Source organism: Petaurus breviceps, unplaced genomic scaffold (genome assembly GCF_028583685.1).
Source record: "Petaurus breviceps papuanus isolate PSGF00001 unplaced genomic scaffold, PetGlider_PUasm1.0 37, whole genome shotgun sequence".
NCBI classification, from domain to species: domain Eukaryota; kingdom Metazoa; phylum Chordata; class Mammalia; order Diprotodontia; family Petauridae; genus Petaurus; species Petaurus breviceps.
Window position 1 is genome coordinate 98355476 of NW_027186296.1, and position 22627 is coordinate 98378102.

Sequence of the window (22627 nt, forward strand, 5' to 3'; positions counted from 1 at the left end):
GAAGCATCTTAAATGGGGAAAATGGTATGGTTGGTTACAAAACTTATAGCCTCAAAGATGAGGTAAAGAATATGATTAATTACATAGTGTGAAGCATCACCTACTTCTATTTATGGAATCTCTTTTGTAAACAAACTGGTTAACTAAGTCTTTGCCATATTATCCTGCCCTCTCTGATCTCCCATAATCCTCCAGGTCTAGAATGGGCTCCCTCTACATCTATACATTCTAAAATCCTTCCCTTTTCTTTTTGGCACACCTCAGGTACCACCTGATCCATAAAGGTCTTTCCTCATCCCATTTCAATGCCACCCCCCAAACCCAGCTAGATATAATCCTTTATCCCCAAATCTCTTGTGACTTTCTGTCTGACCTCCCTTGTGCTTTTATCTCATTATACCTTATATAATAAGTATTTGTATACATGCTATTTCCCTCCTACATTATAATAAATCATTTACATAGCACATGAAGGTTTGAAACATTATATAATAATAGTAATAATAGTTAATATTTATATAGAACTGTAAAGTTTGCGAAATACTTTCCAAGTATGATTTCATTTTATCCTCACAACAACCATTGAAGTTAGATACTATTACCATTCCCATTTTATAGATGAGAAAACTGAGGAAGGCAGAAGTGAAGTAACTTCCGTAGGTCACACAGCTGATAAGTATCAGAAAATAAGATTTAGAACTACTTAACAGTCAATCAGGGAGCAGAACCAGAGTCTCCTGGCTCCAGATATTATATGCTCTTCACTACACCCAGATATTTTGTTACTTGTTTTTAGGAAACTCTGGTTAGACTACAAATATAGCCTGAGACACAAAGGAGGATTTACACTATGGAGATCAGACTGTTATTTTTTTGTCCCTCCTAGAATCTGTATACAAATCTTTTTGTTGTTGTTGAAGCAATTGGAATTAAGTGACTTGCCCAGAGTCAAACAGCTAGTAAATGACCAAGGCTGGATTTGAACTCACAACCTCCTGACTCCAGAGCCAGTGCTCTAGCCACTTCACCAGCTACCTGCCCTATAACCTAACAGTGACCTAGTTGCACCTATATACAAATCTGAAACCTGCCTTATTGATCTTCTATTTCAACATTAATCAACTGAATCCTTTAATTTGAAAAAAAAAGTTGTATTTTCCACCCATCTCCATTTCCTAATATATTCTTCCTTTTCATACCCGGAGAACCACCCCTTATAGCAAAGAATAAAAAGGGGGCAGGAGGAAGGGAAGCATTTCAGAAAAAAACTTGCCCTGCCCATATCTGCCATGACCAATAGTAGATGTTGTGATCCATAGTGCTCCAACTTGGCAAAGAAAGGAGGAAGGTACCTCTTAGTATTTCTTCTTTGGGACCATGTTTGGTCATTATAATTGCCTGATGGACATTTTAGCTTTTTGCAGTTGTGTATATTGCTTTCCCTGTTCTTCCAACTTCACTTTGTATCGCTCTATATGTCTTCTGATGCTTTTCTGTGTTCTTCTTATTCAGTAATTCTTATGACAGAGTAATATTCCATGATTTTAATGTTCTATAATTTGTTTTAGCCACTCTCCTTACAGTTGCCATCTCCTTCATTATGAGTACTATTATAAATATTTCAACTCAATTTTTAACATTGTAACAGTCCCAAAGAAGCATTCAAGATATAGACCATGGGTCAGATGACTGCCCCAGAGTGTTCTGGGTGAATTCCCATGATGAGAGGCAACATGATAGAATAGATTTGGAATCATGATCTTAGTTCTTACACTAGCTGTGCCATTTGCTGATTGTGTGATTTTTTTGTGTGTGTATGTGTGACTCACCATATTGTTCTTAGTCTGTTTCCTCATCTGAAACAAAGGATGACTTATCCTACCTACCAATGGGGTGTCATAAAAAGAGTATCCTTTTTATATTATCTCTGTGATGCTATGAAAGTCTTTTAATTTCACTTGGCTTCAGTTTTCTTATCTGTAAAATAAGAAAAGCTAGATAGATCTAATACAAAGGCTCCTCTTAGTTGGAATGTAACCCCAGTCCTCAAACCCATTGGTATGAGTTATTGTTTGGTCATTTTGAGGCATGTCTAACTATTTGTGACCTCTTTGGGGATTTTCTTGGCACAGATATTGGAGTGATTTGCCATTTTTTTCTCTAGCTCATTTTACAGGAGAGGAAACTGAGGTAAACAGGGTCACAGAGCTAGTAAATGTCTGAGGTTAGATTTGAACTCATGAAGATGAGTCTTCCTGATTCCAGGCCTGACACTCTATCTACTACTCTACCTGGCTGCCCTATTGGCATGAAACTCTTTCCTTATTGTTGGAGATCCCATCCTGTGTCTGTGTGAGAAACCAGGTAGAGTTGATCTCCACCAAAAAGGAGAAAGAGTCTCAGACCAATGGGCTTTGGGATTGTGGTTTCATTCCAACTAGGAGGAAACTCTATGATGGTTACACTTGTTAATATGACCTCACACAGGTCATTCACACAGTATTATTATGAGGACCAAATGAGAATAAAGAAACTGAGATGAAAAGGGAGAGGGCAACTAGGTAGCTCAGAGGACAGAGTGCTGGGCCTGGAGTCAGGAAGATCTGAGTTGAGAAACAGTCTCATATACTTACTAACTGTGTGACCCTGGGCTAGTCACTTAAACTTTTATTTGCCTCAGTTTCCTTATCTGTATAATGGGGATTATAATACAACCTACCTTACAGAGTTGTTGTGAGGATAGAATATGATAATAATTGTAAAGTACTTAGCACAATGCCTGGTGTATAGTAAATTATTAATTGTAGCAGCAGCAGCAGTAGTAGTGGTAGCAGTAGTAGTAATAATAGTAATAGTAGAGAAGGATCACCTAGGAGTCATAAAAACCTGAATTCATGTACTAGCTCTAAAACATACTTGTTCAATGACCCTGGGTAAGTTATTTAATTTTTCAATGATCCCAGGCAGTTCTCTGAGATAATTGGTTACAAATAAACATTTCCACACAGGGTAGATCTATACTAATGAAATCGCAGGTCTAGACCAAACATAGATAGAGAGGTAGATAGATAGATATACAGATAGACAGCTAGTTAGATAAATGATTGATGGATGATATAGATATATACACATGGTAAATATATCTATATAGGCATAGATACAAATGTTTATGTTTTTAACCACAAAGTTTATTATAATATAAATTATATATAACTTAATATTTATAATTTGTTATAATTCAATAATAATATGTAATTTATATATTTAATTATATGTAATTACATATAAATTGTAAAATATTATCATTGTTAATAAAAATTTTCTCATCATTGTTGCTATTCTAAACTATTAGAGGGTTTGCTTCTTCTGCCCTAGGGATAAAAAAAAAAGGAAATTATACAAATGCTCATTGCTTTTTTAGGATAGTTTCACCCTAAGAATAGGCTAACTGCATTTATTTCTATAAAAGTCTTTATAGTGGCACAGACTTTTAGAGGTCTTAATACTTACTTGAAAGTCAGTAATAGTCATAACAAATATTCAAATATCAAAAGTATCAGTAATTTGACTTATGGGGGTGGAGGGTGCTTCTGGTGTAAGAACTTACTCTACTAAGGAAAATCATAACCTACCTCTGAATCAGTGGGTAAATTCTAAAGTTGTCTGGGGCAACCTGCGGCATAGAGTTTAGGTGACTTTCTTAGAGTCACACAGCTAATAAGTTTCTAAAGCAGGGTTTGAACCTCAGGTCTTTCTAATTCAAAGTATGATTCTTAGTATGTCTTTTTAAAGTTTCTTTTGAGGGAGGAAAGTAAGGCAACTGGGGTTAAGTGACTTGCCCAAGGTCACACAGCTAGTAAGTGTGTCAAGAGTCTTAAGGCTGGATTTGAACTCAAGTCCTCCTGACTCCAGGGCTGGTACTCTATTCACTCCACCACCTAATTGCTCCTACTTTCAGTATGTCTTTATTTTGAAAATCATCTCTCTCCCCTTTGAAATTCTCCTGCTCAGGAAAGACTGTGTCTCCAGTCTTTTCCCTGGATAAGATATGAGGAAATAACATCAACCTATGACACCTCGAAAGAATCACTTAAACTCCATAGGGCTCAGGTTTCCCATCTTCAAAATGTGTTAGTTGACTTTTGAGGACCATTTCAATGCTAGTCCTCAGGGGCTAGTGGAGAATGTTGTATCTGGAGTTAAAAGAACTTAAACTCTAGCCCTTCCACTTCTTACCAAAGTGACCTTGGACAAGGCTTTTAACTTCTCTAGATCTCTTTCTTCCTTTGTAAAATGCGGGAGTTGAATCAACCCTCAAAAGTTACCTCCAGCTCCAAATCTCCAATCCTATGATCTTTGGAGTGTTGGCTTGCTATTGTAGTGTTGCTAGAACAGTTGATTATGCTCACTTATTTATCTTTGTTAAAAGAGAAGAATCATCTGGGGCATATTATTTGGAAATGAGCATTCCCAAACAAAAGGCATCAATAAAACTTTTAAAAATGGAACAATGAGTCTTGTAAAATAAAAGCATCTCTAAATTGAGATTTGTATAATTCTTTTATCCAAAATACAATTATTAAATGAATTTTTTCTTGTTTTCCTTTTTCTTTAATGTTTCCCAGTAAGCAGCAGTCTTCCTAAAATCTCTTTCCAAAGAAAGACCTTCAGCATCCCACTAATGTGCAGATTTTGAAAATATAATTGACTGAAGGCTTTTGTTTGTATATCAATCATTTCTGGATATCTACTCATCCCCCACTGACCTGGTGAATTATACCTTTTTTTCTAACAAAGAAAAGCAGTTTAAAACTGAAAATTGTTACAGAGATGTACCTCAAAATGTATGCAACCTCATGCCCTCATAGCCTTCTGCCTCCCTGCTAAAGAAGGAATACATGTCTATGTTTTTAAAGAAAATAAACGAATGTTGTTTCAAGTCCATAAGGAGAGCTCTACAGTTGGGCCTTGTTGATCACAAGGTAACCCATTCCTCACTGAGGCCAGTGAGATTTCCTCCATAAAAGCATCCACTATCACCCTCAATCAGAAATCATTTTTCTTTCCTTGGACTTCTCATAGCATATTGCATGCATCTTTCTGGTGAACTTACATTTTTATTTCTTTCTTATTTAAAAAAAATGTGTTGAAACTTTGCATAAGGTTTCTCTGTTAAGGACATGATACCCAAAGATTTATAAGTAATTGATTCAAATGTATCAGAATGACAGCCATTCTCTAGTGATTATTCAATGCACATGAATAAACAGTTGAAAAAGGAAGAAATGCAAAATTTTGCTTGCTATATAAAAATGCTCCAAATTATTGGTAATTAGAGAAATGTAACTTAAAGTTCTACCCCACACCATCAGATTGGAAAAGGAGACAAAAAAGGAAATAACCATTGTTGGTATGATAGCAGGAAAACCTTTGAATTGTTGGTGAAATTGTAAATTGCTCCAGATTCTCTGTCTCTTTCTCCTCTCCTCCCCCAAGTCTTCTTTTCTCCAGGTTTCCTTTGATATTTGCATGTCAGGGACTCAAGACTCTTTGTCATCCTGGTTCTTTTCTGTATACTTACTGAAGTTCGTGGTCTTCCGAATGAAAAACAACACTCTAGATGAGTTCTGATGAGGGCAGAGTACAATGAGACTATCCTCTCCTTAATCCTGAAAACTCTGTCCTTTTGAAGTCTGAGATGACATTACCTTTTTTTTTTTGGCTGTCATATAATACTACTGACCTGTATTGACTTTGCAGCCCGCTAAAACCCCCAGATCCCTTTCAAAACAACTGCTATCTATTCTTGTCTGTGCCATATTATGTTTGCAAAGTTGATTTTTTTATACCCAGATTCAACACTTTATATTTATCTCCATCGAATTCCATATTGTTAGATTTAGCCCAGTAAACCTGTCAAGATACTTTTGGATCTAGTCATCCTATGTGTTAACTCCCATATTTGTGCCACCTGCATAATTCATGGGGATATCTTCTGTGGCTTTATCTAGGTTATTCATAAAAATGTTAAAGAACATAGGGTCAAGCACACTTCCCCAGGATGTTTGTGTAATGACCTCCTATCATGTTGACACTGAATCATTAACTACTTTGAATCTAACCATTCATCCAGTTCAGAATCCATCTGATTGTATTATCACCTCATCCACATATATCTGTCTTCTCCACCAGAAGAGAATTAGATAATTTATCAAAAGCTTGGCTAAAATCTAGGTACTATATCCACAACATTCTTTTCATCTGCTAGCTTAGCAATCTTATCAAAAAAGGAACTGAGGCTAGTCTGACCTGACCTGTTCTGGATAAAGCCATTCTGGCTCTTTGTTTCTAATCACCATTTTATTTTCTAGATACTTTCCAACCATCTCTTTAATGATTTATTCTAGAATTTTATGAAGAATCTATGAGGAATTCGCAGCCTAAAGTATATTCTGGAGAGACTGTTCATTTTAATAGGCAAAGAGAGGAGAAATAAAAAGGACTAGCGATTTATTTCCTCAAAGATTGAGTTTCATTCTTATCTTGAAGAGATATCTGAAAAAGGATTCTTGAGAGACTTTAATCAAGATAGTAAATGAATTTAATGGTGGATTTGTGTTTCCAGGAGTGAAGAAAAGTCATCTGCTATAAAAGTGAGGCTTCTAGGTGACTCTAACTGAAGACTTTTTCATCACCAAAATATTATATATCATTATCTGTATCTTAATATTATTTTCATTGTCAACAAATTATATATTCAGTATCATTAATATTTATTTAATCATGGGGAAATTAAAGGATTTAATGTATTTACTATATAGAGATATGGGAATAATTACTCTTAGCAAAGGAAGTTTCTCCAGTTTATATTAGAAATAATTAATGAGTTGGAATGGGGGTTAGAACTAACTGATTAATGAAAAAAGATTATAATATCATTAATTAATAAGAAAATTTGAAAACATAACCTAAGATTATTCTAGAATTTTCAATGATAAGATTAAATGTGAGAATGGGTAACATAGGCTAAGGAGTAAGCGCTAAGTGTGTTAGACCCTGTTAGACCATGCAAGATAGATATAGATATTTAGACTACGTATAAAAGAAACTCACAGTTTTAAATATAGTCTTATTTTCTATTCTTTTTCTATTGATATCTGTTTGCTTATGTTTAAGTTCATAATCTAAAAGAACATTTAAATTTTAAAAGTACTCTTTCTTGAGATCATCAAAATCAGAAATTGTGTAATGTTTTATGGTTTACAGAATAGTTTACTTATGTTACCTCATTTGACCCTCACAAAAACCTATGATGTAGGTGTAGGTATTATCCCTTCATTTTACAGATAAGGAAACTGAGCTCCAGACAGGTTAAACGTTACACAGGATTATATGTCTAATGAATGCTGCTAGGATTAGAATCAGCCTCTTCCTGACTCCAAGTTTAAGTGCTACCTCTTAATAAGACATAATTTGTTACTATCAAAACATAATGTGCTTTGTTTTATTTTTTTCTACCTAGATTCCTTCGTGGGTGGAGTAATTGGCCTCATTTTTGCTTATGTTTGCTACAGACAGCACTATCCTCCTTTGGCTAACACAGCTTGTCATAAACCTTATGTCAGTCTTCGAATTCCAAGCTCCCTGAAGAAAGAAGAGAGATCTACAGCAGAAAATGCTTCTGGGATGCCACTTGAGGGAATAACAGAAGGACCAGTATGACGGGTGCACAGGCACATTGAGACATTTTAGCCCTGGTCAAGTTCTCTGTCTTTCCCCCTTTATAACATCATAGAAATTTTTTTCTTATAGTATGTTTTTCATCTGTTGTTTTCTAAAGTTATCCTTTGAGTGATCTTCTCCTTCTTGCTTCCACTTGGCATTTGAAGTCTAAGCTATTTGTTTGAGATATATATTTTTAATTTAATTGAGTTGGCAAAGACAAACAAAAACAAAAACAAAATTAAGGGAGGAAAAGGCAAGCAAAAAAACAAAAACATAGTATAGGTGTTGAAGAAAGCATCCAAGTACAACTGTGCTGCCAGCTTCACTTGGCCAACTCCTTTCTCCAAAATGTTAGCTATAATGGCAACATTCTTGTGTTTTCATGCTTGTAAGACAATAAAATCTCCACCCGAAATATCATGTGCTCATCCTCCCACTTGGCAGCACTCTTCTGACAACATCGTACTTTAGGGAGACCTGGCTAGCCCATCTCTGGCATCAGACCCACTTTGTCCTTCAGTAGTCTGGATATCTATTCTAGCGCGTGAAACCTAGGAAGGTTTCTGAGTCATTGGATTGTTACAGCATCTGTTTCTCAGATGGATCAAAAAATCTTTGCTTTGGTCTCAGCATTTTCAGGGCTTTATGAGCCATTAACTTCAGAAGAAACTGGTATGGTGTAGCTTCAAGAGTAGGTCACCAACTGCAATGAAAAAAAAAGTATGGACTAATGAGGGGAAGGGGGGGCCTCTGTTTTCTAGAGCTGCCAGTTTTTCAGAATCCTTCATCCAATAATCTGGTACCTGAAATGTCTTATGTACTAAGTCAGGACACCAGTAACTGAGGTCACATCACCCTGCAGCCCTTTTCAGGAGCTGCTGATTTGTGCAACCATGCCGAACACAATAGTATGATTCCTTCTAGTCTGTTTTATTGAGCAGAAACAGTCTTGAGGGAAAACTGAGCCAAGAACTCATGGTCACCAAATAAGAATAAAGCAGGTCTGGTATCGCAGTACCCTGACTTCGAGTTCTCCATATTGCTCTATGCCTTCCCAGACAAAAGGAACCCCCAATGGTAGAACTAGTTTGTGTTTCCTACTCAGTGGATGTTTCAAAATGGTAATAATTCAAGCAACAACCTAAGAGAAGCATTTGGATTACTCCGTTCCTCTTTTTTCACCTTTCAGATTGTCTAGGCACAGCAGTCCATGTATACACAATATAGAGCAGAATGCTAATTCTCGACCATTAAAAAAAAAAAAAAAAACAACAGATACTATTCCATTCAGCTAAGTACATTTTTGGGCATACTTGTGGCTCCTATAACCATGAAATGTCAGTGAAACCATTGCTGTCCAAAATAATGTCACTTTCCAATAGTTGGATAAACTATGTTTTCAAAAAACCTAAGCAGATTTACAAATTGATCCTTGACAGCAGGACAAGCTACTGTCTCAATCAGTTGGCTGGGTGGATCAAGAAGGATTTGTTCTCTACTGCCTGCTCTGGACTTTAAACTAACCAGAATGCGTTGGCTGAATGATCCATGTTAGGTGAGAGCTGCGCTGCCAGTTACAAATTATGTCCTTCTGCATATGCATCACATCTGTAGCCATGCGGTGAGATGAGAATTCCTCTCAGGATGAGAGTCCTTGTAATTAACTGACTTTGGTCTGAAATCAATCTAGTCAATTCTTCAAAATATTTTCTCCATCACAGTAGGAAAGAATTTTAGAAACCAAAGGAAAGCAATACTCAGAACAATTTATTTAGGACAAATATCTAGAAAACTGCCAGACAAATAACTACATTCTGATGCAGTGAGAGGCAGGTTGGTGTACTGGTTAGTAGACTTTGGCATCAGGAATCCAGGAAGACCTGGATTCAGATCCTGCTGCTAATACATTCTAGCTAAGGAACTATGGGGAAGTTATTTAATGTTGCAGTGCTCCTAAGTGATTCTATAAGACTATAGATTACAGATGAGTTGCTGATAGCATTGGTGGAGGGAGTTTCCACCCTGAGTTTCCTAGACTTATGAAATACTTCCCTCTTCCTCTCAGACATTTTTAAAAATTATATTCAAATTTGATGAACAGAGGATTTTTGACGTGACTTTTCAATTGGATATGGCCAGCAGAACCTACTTAATCTGGGGCTTTGCATTAAGGACCATAAGGGTTTAGGTCTATTGAATAATGACCCCATACTTAGTAGGGACGTGAAAGATTTATAATGCAATTAAAGAATGAAATGTACATGCAGCCTACTTCTATTTTGGAGTGAATGGTCAGAAAGGATTTGAAAGCCAGGAAAGAATCAAGGACTTTTAATGGACATCATTAAATGGAAAGTCTTCAAAAAGGCCATGTTAGAGTTTGATTACAGGGCAATTAAAGTTATGATGAGCATAATAACAGGCAACTTCAAGAAGGATCATTAGAAGCAATCATTACCAGCCCAAGCCAGCATAGAAAAGGCAAATTTGTGGCTTCATGTATTTTAATTTCATGCTCTATTAATGTGAAGGAAATGTAATGCTGTGTGCACCAATAAAACAGCACATGAATGTGGATTTTTGTACACTTGCAAATTTTCTTTTCTTTTGGACATGAGCTATTACTAATTTAGTCTTTTTAGTAATGCATTTTGATATACAAAATATCTTGTGTAATATATGCTCTATGACAAAAAGAAAGCAAACCAAGGTTGTTACAGGCTGACTCGGTGAGTCTCCCTTCTGTGGGAGGGGTGGTGGTGGAGGGAAGAATGGCATCAATAGATCAGTAACTTGAGTAAATAAGCTTGTAGAAAGCTGCCACATAAATGCAACAGTGAATATTGGCTCCTTTTATAAACTGTCAATATGGAAAGAAATAAGCATAAAAGTCACTCATGCAGGACAGTGGGACCAACTGCTCCCAATCACTGCCATCAGGGAATGATTGAAGGCAGTATATAAACACTAACAGGGTGCAAAAAGGGGACAGAAATATATTTTGGCTGGTGATTTTTAAAGCACTGGACATTTGTTCAGAAGAACTGAAATATCTGCAGCCTTTGGGGCTAGCGTATTTCTTAGGTAACTGAACGTGATTTAAGCTGAGTGGTCTGGAGCATCTCCAATATTTGTGATATGGTCCTATTTCCAATATTAACTTTTGAATGAATTTGTGTATTTTCCTAGGTTTTCTTCCTATGGGATTTAGCATCCAGGAGTCTGGTTCTGTCTCAGTGTGTTCAGAAGACTAGAGATCTCTGGAGAGACATTCCATTGGTATCTGGGTAGTGGGAATCACCTGTAAAATTAGTGACTGATAATAACTGTAAACCCAGTTGGAAGAGATTTTCCCACTCCATTACAACAAGGAATTAGGACCAAGGACAGGAGACAGTGTGTCACAGAGATTCTGTGGAGGTCCTGCATAGGCACCTCAGTTGTACAGATTCGGAGATTTAATTTTACAAAAACGTGAAAGCGGAATTAGTTCATGCTAGTCAAACTCACAAGATTTATTTAGGAACAGGAATATAATGTCACTATTTTTAATAGGAAATACCTCTAGTTAAAAATGAAGTTCAGTTATTTGCCAAGATACTTACTCTGTCCTGGTTGTTAGTCCACTTAGGCAATGAAATTAGATAGCAGAATTTTCTTGGTGAATACAGAATCAAGGCAAAGGCAGTTGAGAGTTTTTAAGGGTTATTTTTGTCAAGTGAGAAAAGCCTGACAAATTACTTTTCACTCTAGGGATATGTCCATCTAAAAACTGGCACCCAGCGTACCTTCTCCCTGAACAGAGCTTGAAATGTACCAACAAATTCTCTCTTCTGCATTTGTCATTATGACCATACCTTTCTTTGTTTCAGCAGACCATCACAGAATTCCCTAGGCTACTGATTAGTCTTTGTTGGTTTTGTTGCATCCTAGTAACATCTATTATTTGTCAGTCGACTGTCATTTATTAGGTGTTTGCTCTATGCCAGACTCTCTGCTAAGTGCCGGAAATAAAAACACGAGCAGAAAGAAAAGCATTCCTTGCCCTCAAGAAGCTTATGTTCTAATGGTTTTATTATTGAGTGTGGCTTTTTATATTTAGTACAATACTTTCAATATCCTATTGACAGAATTATCCAAAACTAAAGAAGGGTTCATTCTTGATGTATTTTAACAATGTGGGTCATTTGTCCCATCAGCACCAAACTCAAAGGGATGTTATGCATAGAGTGCTGAGATATGTAGTTTCAGTTGTCTATGTACTACTTTCAATTAACTCAATTCAGCAAGCACTGCTTAATCACCTACTATGTTTAAGGCACTGTGCCAGCAAGAATCTTATACTTACAGATCATAATGATCTGTGTGGCTTGTCATGTGTCTGTGCCTTCTTGTTCCTCCTCCCAAACACCCCTCCTCATATCTTGTGGTCACCCTTCTAGTGATGAGTTTTTCCAAGCATAACTTACTCGAGCTTAGACAACATACGTGATCTCTTATTTGAATTTCTAGCTTGGTAGGATTGTGCTCTATCAGCCTAGTCTCTGAGAACCCAGGATCACCTCCAATCCATGAGAAGAAATGGTGTGTGTGTGTGTGTGTGTGTGTGTGTGTGTGTGTGTGTGTAGTGGAAAGAGCCCTGAACTGAGAATCAGGAAGGCCTCAGTTTGAGCCTCACCTCAGACATTACTGATGGTGTGACCCTTGGAACATCTTTCAACTTTTCCCTGCCTCAGTTTCTTCTTCTGAAAAGTGAGAAGAATAACAGTATCTACCTGTTGACAAGAGCAAATGAGGTCATGTATTAAAGTACTATATAATTGATAGCTATTTTTATAATATACCAGAGCAGAATATTATTAAAGGGAGGAGATAGTAAAAAAGGAAAATACTGTATTTGTTCTTCACTGTTTATCATTATATAATATGCTCAGAAATGATAATGCCTGAATTTGTGGAATTTCTTTTTTTTAACTTATAGTTTCATCAGTATAGGGAACTTTCCCTATAGAAACTTTCTTACCTAAAGTAAATTACAACTCATATATAATTTACAGTTTTGGAGAGTTGCCTGAGGCACAGAAAACTTAAATAAGTTGTCCATAGGCAGACAGCTAGTATGTGTCTGTCAGGACTTGAACTCAGGTTTTCCTTACTAAAAGATTGCATGCCAAGTCATGCTGTCTCCCATGAAGCATCTGTTATTCATTGGTACCCATTTCTCTTTAACCTTCCCTTTGTAATTAATACTAGGAGAAAGGTTTAGTATAAAGCGAATCAACATATAACATGTTCAGTCATAAGCAGACTTCCTTCTACAAGAATTCCAAGCTTTCTTAAGCATGCAGTAGATATGATGATGTTAATACGGTTGGTAGAGAACATCAGATCACTGCATCATAAACAAAAATGACTTCACTCGCAGTCATACAATGATTACAGTAACTATACTAATTACTGCCAGTCACTGATTGGGGATTACAAAATTTATTATCAAAGGGATATCCTTTTGATAACATGATTGAATCCATGTTATAATAAATTATTCCTACTGGTTTTCATAAGATAACAAATGCCTCTTAAATGTGCTTATCATTCCCTAGCTGCTGCTGCTACTGACAACTGGGGTTTGGGGGACAGGAAAGTCATCAACACAAGCTGAACTGGAAAATCAGATTCAAAAGAATTTGGTGAGGGGGAGGCAGGCGGCTGAAGAAAGAGACTCCTTGTAATTCGTAAAATAAAGAGTAGAAAGAAAACTAGAGGAAGAGGGATCTCCTGGCAGCTGACGGAAGAGTGACATCAGGACCAAACCAGCCACTGCCAAAATAACATATTAGCAATGATGCTGGTAAATGAAAGGTTTGTGATCCACTTTGGACTTAATTGTAAGGTATCAGTACAGAAAGGACCCAGAAGAAGCAGCCCATGTTCAATCACATGAAAACCAAATAGGCTAAGTTTAAGGGAGAACCTGCCCAAGGAATTCATTTTTCTTTAGAAGAGAAAAAAAAATGGCAGTCATGATAATAAATGAGAAAAAGGATAAATGCCATTGGATGGAAGATCCTACAAATGGAACTTTTTTTTCCCATGGGAGTCAGGCTTCTCTTCAAACCTATTAGTTTTGAAGTGAGGTCACTTTATGATGCCATTAAAAGCAGTAATTTCTAAAATGGGACAAATGTTACCTGGGACTATATTTTCCCTTTCACCACTAGAGCATTTGAAACATAAGCAAGGCAGCATGGTAATGCTATTATTATCCCTTCATCAGCATCAAATAGCAGTCATTAAGACTCTGGTTACATGTGCTGGGGAAAAAAAAAAACATTAAATGTGAAATATTCCTGTCCATTAAGGATTTACTATCTAAAACAGCACAATATTAGAGACCCATCACCACTAACCACCAGTATCCTGTGACCATTAATGAAAGCAATGCAGAGGGAATAGGGATGATTTAAGGTCTACCTATGGGTGCAGTTGTTGCTAACTTGTGACATAGTCATCTCTGCACAGTCTTCGAGGGTATTCTGTGCTTAAGACCTTAAACAATTTATTGCACAGCTCCTACACAAAACTGACGGAATACCTAGAAAGTCATGGAGGTGACCAGTCCCCATCTCCACCAGACCTACACTGCTGCATTACAAGGAAGATTCAGTGGGGGAAGCTAGGTGGTGCAGTGAATAGAGCACTGGTCTTGGAGTCAGGAGGACCTGAGTTTAAATCTGGCCTCAGACACTTAACACAAAACTAGCCGTGTGAACTTGGGCAAGTCACTTAACCCCAATTGCCCTCCAAAAAGCAAAAAGAAGACTCAGTGACCCCAATAGTCACTCATTTCAACATATTAAATATATTTATCACTTGTCTAAGGATTATTGGTTTTGTGCCTGTTTTTCCTTGCAAGCTATCCCCTATGCCTGAAATGCACTCTCTCTTCACCTCTTACTCCTAGAATTTCTTGTTACCTTTCAATTCACCTTCTATGATGGAATATCCTGATTTCCCCAGCCATTTGTACCTCCCCCTCACCAACAAATTCCATTTTAATTTGTGTATTTTTTATTCTTTGTTCTGTATAATCTTTATGCCAAGACTCCCCCAATTGGCTCTAAGTTCCTTGAGGGCAAGTAATTTTTGCCTTCCTGTCCTCAATAGTATTAGCAACTCCGATGGGCTGGCCACATTGTTTCAATGTCAAATGTACACTTGCCAAAATGACTATTTTATGGAGAACTCACACAGGGCAAGTGATCATACGGTGATCTGAAAAAGTGATACAAAGACACTCTCAGGGTCTCTCTTAAGAACTTTGGGATTGATTGAATGACATGGGAGACACTGGCACAGGACCCCTCAGCATGGCTCAGAGAAGATGCCGTGATCTATAAGCAAAGCAGAATTGAAACAGCTCAGAGGTAACACAAGATGTACAAATTTAGAGAATCCACCCCAAATGTTCACATGGACTATTTGTGTCCAACCTGTGATAGAGCAGTCCGAGCTCGTATTGGTCAACTGTAGTTGGATACACTGTAACTTGCCTCTAACATAGTGCGGTCACTTTGGTCCTCTTTGAGAACAAAGGACAATAGCCAACCAACCAACCAAGTACTAGCCCAGTACATAGTAGATGTTTATTAAAGACTTCTATATTTATTGGCACTCTGAGAGATTAATGATGTCATTTATGTGGGCACCTCTTCCATTGATTCAAGTGGCCACTGCTTCATGCCTCTCATCCTGCATGATTCTTGTCTACATTTCCCATCAATTCATCATAGAGGATGCCCAAGAGGGTTTTTAAAAATATTTTAGGAGCACTAATGTATCAATTGAGTTGTCTGCATATTGTTTCTCATTCTTAATTCAGGAAAAGCCCAAGCATTCTAGTCCTCAAGAATATCATTTATGTCACAATTGTGCAGGTTGTGGTTGTTAACGTGATAAATAGTAGCTTGAGATCAAGTTACATCAGAGGGAGAATATTATTATTAAAGAGATGGATTTTGGGATTTTACTTAGCCTATTATCCATTCCCAGCGCCTGTCCAAGAAATATGTGTGTAAGTAAATAGTGCGGTGGATAGAGTGCTAGCCCTAGAGTCAGGAAGATAAGTTCAAATCTGGCCCTTCTAGCTGTGTGATCCTGGGAAAGTAATTTTTAATCTCTACCTGCCTCAGTTTCCATAACTGTAAAATGAGGATAATAATAGCACTTTTCTCACAGATTGGTTGTGGGGATCAAATAAGATAGTATTTTCAAAGGACTTACTTAGCATAGTTCCTGAAACAAAATAGATACTTAATAGATGTTTGTTACTTCCCTTCTTTTTCCTCCTTTTCTTCTTCCTCCTCCTCCTCTTCTTCTCTCTTTACATATGTACATACACATAGGTACATATATAATGTATATGTTTGTGCTGTATATACATCATGTATATGTGTGCATATGCATAGATACACATATGTGTACAAACATGAATTATATATTTATTTGAATTAATTTAATGGATGGGGCTTAAGACAGCTACAGAAACATTTGATATTTATATAACACTTCAAGATTTAGAAAATTATGTATATAAATTATCTAATTATGTGCTATATATATCAACAAATTGTCTCATTGATTTGTCCAGCAATTCTGTGAGGCAGGCATTGTAGTTGTCTGCATTTTGAAGATCAACAAATGAAACCATCAATATTTATTAAGCACTTATTATATGTCAAGCACTAGGGTATATCTAGACAGTGAAAATACCAAAATGAGACAGTCACTGCCCTGGTACGAGCTTGCATTCTGTTAGAAAGAAAACAGAGACTTGCAGTCGCATAGACAGTAAGAGCCAAAATTGATATTCAGTTCTTCATGACTCCAGGTCCAGCACTATCTACTTTCCTGTACTTCCTACCAATATAACTCCTATTCTGATCTCTTTGGCCACAACAACCCATTAAAAGGAGGCATTTCACAAACAACCTTCTCTTGATGACTCAGAGTCATTGTAATAAAGATCATCATTACACAGTGTGGTAATATAACTCCATGTCTGTTTTTAGTTTGTTTTTTCAATTTTCTCTCTGAACATTAGGATGTGGCTTCTATTGCTGTTTAGAGGCTTCCTGCCTTTGAAGTGTCCTCTTGTCTCCAAATCTCCTTCAATTTGATCACTTCTAATCCCTTGGGGGCTGAAGAGCCAGATTACCAAATTTATTAAGAGTATGTTAGGGCATCTGGCAAAATGTCTGCATGATAGATCATGTAGGCCCAGTTGCTCTCAAAAGAGATGTGACAGATAAAGTAAAATTAGAAAAACAATGAAGAGGGGACAGCAAGTAGTTCATCACAAGGAAAATCTCACAAAAATCATCAAAGACTGAAAAAAAATGAGCAAATGAAAAATGAAGAGATCCTGGTGTGATGAATAAATATTATGGGTTAAAAGAAAGATGTGAAACCTCAAAGAAAGAGAAATCATACTGTGAAAAAATTCAGCTGTGCCTCTAGAAATTATTAAACTACTCAAGAACTTCCTGAGTGGTTTAGATTTTCTACAAAGGAAAAATAGGCATAGAAATTGGACCTCTTGATAAAATAGTTACTATATGTAAGACAAACCCTAGGTGGGAAACTCAGTAACATTGAAAAAAAAAAGATGAAGAGATTCAAAATTCAAAAATTCTGAGATTGAGGAAAGAATATAAGAAAGACATACTGGAAGGGTTCTTAAGATCTCTACAAGCCAAAGACTTGATTTTGGAGGCATAACACATCAACACAATCTGAGAATTGTTGGCTACCCAGAAAAGCACAGTCAAACACTAAGCTTGAATATGACTCTTCAGGAATTTACAAAGAAAACAGATCCAAATACAGATTGATAAAATTTACAGAATGGAATACAAGAACCTCAAATTTAATTTATCCTGAAATGTAGTACTCATTATGGTTCAGATCTTCAGCATTAGAGGAAGAATTTTGGAAATCACCAGGAGAAAGCCCTTCATATAGCAAGGAAAAGTAATCCCAATTTGCAAGACTATAATTAACTATGAAAAATAAAGAGAACACCTGGACTATATATAATATTCAGAAAACTAAGGAACATTAGTTTGATGCCCCAATTACTGTTCTATGAATTTAACTTAGACACTAGTAAGGAAAAAAAATAAACATTGATTTTTAGTAGGTGAGAGGAATTTGAGTTATTCTTGCTAAAGAAACCAGAGGTGAGAGAATATGATGCTCACATATAAATCTACTGCACAGAAGAAACCAAAGATAGACATAGTTCCAATAGTAAGAAGACATTCCACAACATTTATAAGCTTACAATGTTAACATGCTTTCAAGATGAGTATTTTTTTAGAAATCTTGTTTTTCTGAGGATTATTGAGTGAAGACAGAATATTTATGGAGAAACCCCATGGAGTATGATTTGGAAATGATGGATTATCTCCCTCTAGACCAGGGTTTCTTACAAGCAGCCTTGGCATTAGGTGAGGGCATGTACAATGAAAAGTACACATGCTTTGTGTTCAAAACCAAGGCTTCAATGAAGTTGTTCAATGCAACACAGGCAAGCACTGCCAGAAACACCTCAGACTCATTATGTGTTTGATTTTTAATTAATTTGGGAGCATTGAGCATTCATAAATCTTTCACAGTTGCCAATTTTTTCATGATCCCATATGGGGTCTTGACCCACAGTTTAAGAAGCACTGCCCTAGAACAAATGCTCTGTCTTCTGTATCACCCTGCCTCCTTTGTGAATGAATACTTCTGGGAATGGAACATCACAGCTGCAAGTCTTTCTAACAAAGAAGAAACTAGAACCCCAGTCTTATCTAGCCTGGGCAAAAATGGAGATGGTCCTTTTGTCTTTCAGAAATATTGCCTTATATGAAGGTCATTGAGAGAGCAAAGAAAAGAGAATATTTAGGAAAAACATATGAAAGTAAATCAAATCACAGAGTATTCTAAGGGGAAAGGAACTGAATTATATTTTTGGACTGAAGCACTACAGATAAAATTCATTTAAACAAATAGGGTAATGAAAAAGGGGCAAGAGAATCCTTTACCACACTCATTTGTAAACTGGGTGAGGAGAATGTTGTTATTTTTAGAAGAGAATAATGCTAAATACAGAATTAAAGAATCAGAGCTTAATGTGGCCATAGGAGATAGTGAGGCATGTTGTCTGGGGAGATGACTCTTAGACCTATATCTAGCCCTAACCTTGCTCCTGACCTCCAGTTTCACATCATCAATTGGCTACTGGACATCTTGAACTGAACATCCCATGGACATCTCAAAATCAATAGGTCCAAACAGAACTCATTATCTTTCCCCAAAACCCTACCCTCTCCCAAATTTCACTATTTACTTCAAGATTACCTCTCCATCCCTTATGCTATACTGTCTCTAAACAAGACAAAAATTATGCATCTGAATAAAATGTTGAAAGAGCTAGATTTAACAGATCTGCAGTATATTGAATAAGAATATTAAAAACTATATTTGTTTTTCAATATAACACAGTTCCTTTTCAAAAATTGATCATATGCTTGGGCATAATGAAGTCATAAATAAATGCAAAAAGCCAGAAAGAATAAACATCCATAATAGACCATTAAAGAATAAACATGATAATAAAGGAAATATTAACAAAAGATATCAATATAAGTAGATTAATAGAAACAATAAATAAAGAAAATAACAGTGAGGCAACATAAAATGAGATTTCAAACCAGTCTTCTAAAAGAAAATATATCTTTGAAAACATGCTAACAAAATAGTTTTAAAGAACTGAGCATGCAGTTTAAAAATTATTTCAAGATCAACAAATTAAGACATTTTGAAAATTGGGTAAAAAATAGATCCAGTGGAAAACAATCTGTTGAAGTGAATAACAACAATAACAAAAAAACTTTTGAAGAGAACAATAAAAGTCAACACATTAATAAAAGGTCAAAAATCAAATTGCCAAAATTTTAAAAGTAAATAAGGCAAATTCACAATTAGTGAGAGGTATGAAGAGAATTATTAGAAATTGCTATACTGTTATAAGTAAGCAAAACTTAGAATTTAAAGGAAATGGATGAATATCAACAAAAGTACAAACTACCAAAATTAACAAAACAGGAAGTAAAGAATCTAATCAACTCAATTTCAGAAGAAGGAATATCATACATTTCACTTTCAGAACCTAAAGACAGAGAGTAAGAAAATGCTATCAAACTCTTAAAAACTAATTAATCCCTACTTAAATTGTCCTCAAAAGTAGAGAAAGCACTCTACCATACATCTTTTATGTGACAAATATGATTCTGATATTGAAATCAGAGAAGAATAAAGCAAAGGACACTATAAAGTTCATATTATTAATAATTGATGCAAAAATTTCTGGTAAAGTATTAGTTGAGACTGTAGAAACAGATTTTAAGCATTATTCATCATAACCAAGTTGGATCTTTTGATGGTCCAACATTATGAAAACATTTCACATAATTAGCCATATTGTGAGAGTCAAAAATATTTCCATAAATTTTTGGGCCAAGTGACCCTTAAGGCAGGCTACCATTGATAGAGATGTGGTTTTTCTTTTTGTCCTTTTCTAGAAATATCTAGAAAGCTTCATATCTCCACCACCACCTACCTGCACCACTTCCCACCCTTACTCATTGCTGGTATAGCTGGGACCTTGCTGCTCAATCCCCAGCTAGTATAATATAATATCACCCTGACAGTCCCCTGATATCAGATGTAGTAAGCCAATTAGGTTCACCTGAAAGAGAGCCGTTCTTTTAAAGCCTATGGCCCCTCCATCCATCATTTAGCCACTTCAATTGTATCCCTTCTTTTATTCTGGTGTGAGGTAGTTGTTGAACTACCTTAACTGTATCCTTTCTCAGGCTGATCTTTCCCCTGCATGCTTGATCCCAGTGTTCCTTTGTCTTCCTTTGTGCATGTTTATCATAATGTGTTTTCTATAATAAAGGCCTCTTGTTTTAGGCATTGACTTACCTCTCTGGTTATTTTGTAAACCTCCTTCCCCCCCACACTCTAAGTTCCCAAGTAGCTAAGGTGGATAAACATTAAGAAAAAAAATCAGTGTACTGTATAGCAGGATTCAAGTACCAAAGTTTTGAAATTTCATCAGCATTGGGAACTATTATTGTGAGAAGTCTGCATTACAAACTATGACTTAGCTTATACATCCTAGGGAATTTCCTGAATTTCAGAAACCTCATGGAACTTTTTCAGGTTCAAACCATGTGTGTTAAAGATAGGATTTGAACCCATTTCACACTGATACCAAGCATAGCACTAAAATCACCATACCACCCTGCCTCTATAATTATATGATTACATATAATTTTACATATTATGTATTACAAATAATATCTGATGTTTATATATGAACATCATATAAGTAGTTTCCAAAAAGACTTTGACAAAATGCAATATTCATTCATATTTTTAAAAGCCCACTTAGAGTAAAAATAGAAGTATTCTTAATACGGTCAAAACCAAGAACTAGTATTATGTATAATGGAGAAACACTGGTGCTTTCACAGTATGATCAGAGACAAAACAAAGATATCCCTCTTCACTGTTATTTGACATAGAACTAGAAAAGCTAGCTATAAGAATGATAAGAGAAGAAATTAAGAGATAAGTATTTATAAAAGATCTACAAAATTTTACCTTTTTGCAGATGATATGATGGCTTACTTAGAAAACCCAATAAAATCATTGTCCCAATTATGGTTCCACATTGAATACAATGGACTTTTCAAAGACTATTTGAATAAATTATTAATTTAATAAAAATATTCAGCAATAGCCAGATAAAAGCAATCTATAAGGTGGTAAAAGCAGATAAAAGCTGTTACGTAGTTGGCAGTGAAATTCCCTGGGTTCTCAGAACTTCTTGCCAAAGTCCTGAAAATGTATTTATTTACTTCATGACACAGGAACCATACCAAGGTCCAAGGTCAATCAAACTGACCTGGATGGGCTTCACAAAATCTTGGCTCACAACAGCATTGGTTGTTCATGTGGAAAATAAGACTCCCACAAGCATCCTAGCCCTCAACAGCTTTGTCATCATGCTCTCAATTATGGAGGTTAAGGGCTCAATCTTCCAAAAACTGTGTCTTTGATAAATCAGCTCTATTCTCCAAAAGGGGAAGGTTTCTCCACTCTCTCCTTTGGAAGGATTAGACTGACAGAGATGAACTGCTTTTGAAAATGATCCCAGTTTTTTTCTAACCTTTCCTTATTCTATTTTTAATGAAAGATTACCTAATCCTAAAGGTTTTTGTTCCCTCAGAAGGATTCACTTAACTTGAAGAGGGGTTCAGATCCCCTTTAATTGGAAGGTTTTCTTCTCCCTCCCCTACTCTATGATTCAAACAACTCTTTCCTAGAAAAAGTGTGGGGACCAAAGGGTAAAATTTTAAGGAGGACTTTTCCTTTTTTTTTTTTTTTGCTTTTTTTGGAGGGGGGAAGGTAGGGCAATTGGAGTTAAGTGACTTGCCCAAGGTCACATGGCTAGTTTTGTGTTAAATATCTGAGGCCGGATTTGAACTCAGGTCCTCCTGACTCCAGGGCCAGTGCTCTATTCACAGCACCACCTAGCCACCCCCTGGAACTTTTTAATGATATTCTTTCCCTTTTCATCTCCTCTTCCCGGCTCCTCTATCTTTCTTTAATTCTCACCTGAAAAATCATCTTTTGCAAGAAGGATCTGTTAAACATAAGTTTCTCCTCTCTGTGATTATCTGTAATATATTATATATCATAGATATAGATATATATGAGTGTATGTATATACGCACATATATACATACATAAACATACAAATATATGTATATATTTGTGT

The 22627-nt window shown here is 36.1% G+C and overlaps 1 protein-coding gene across 1 annotated transcript in view; it reads left to right on the top strand.

The window, feature by feature from the left end:
- The window catches only part of PLPP4 (phospholipid phosphatase 4), a 212983-nt gene extending 202280 nt beyond the window's left edge, over window positions 1–10703 (top strand). Inside the window, exon 7 of the mRNA XM_069099101.1 lies at window positions 7523–10703. Coding sequence (XP_068955202.1) covers window positions 7523–7722 — 200 coding nt within the window. The 3' untranslated portion in view covers window positions 7723–10703. The remainder of the gene's footprint in view (window positions 1–7522) is intronic.
- The last annotated feature ends 11924 nt before the right edge of the window (window positions 10704–22627 follow it).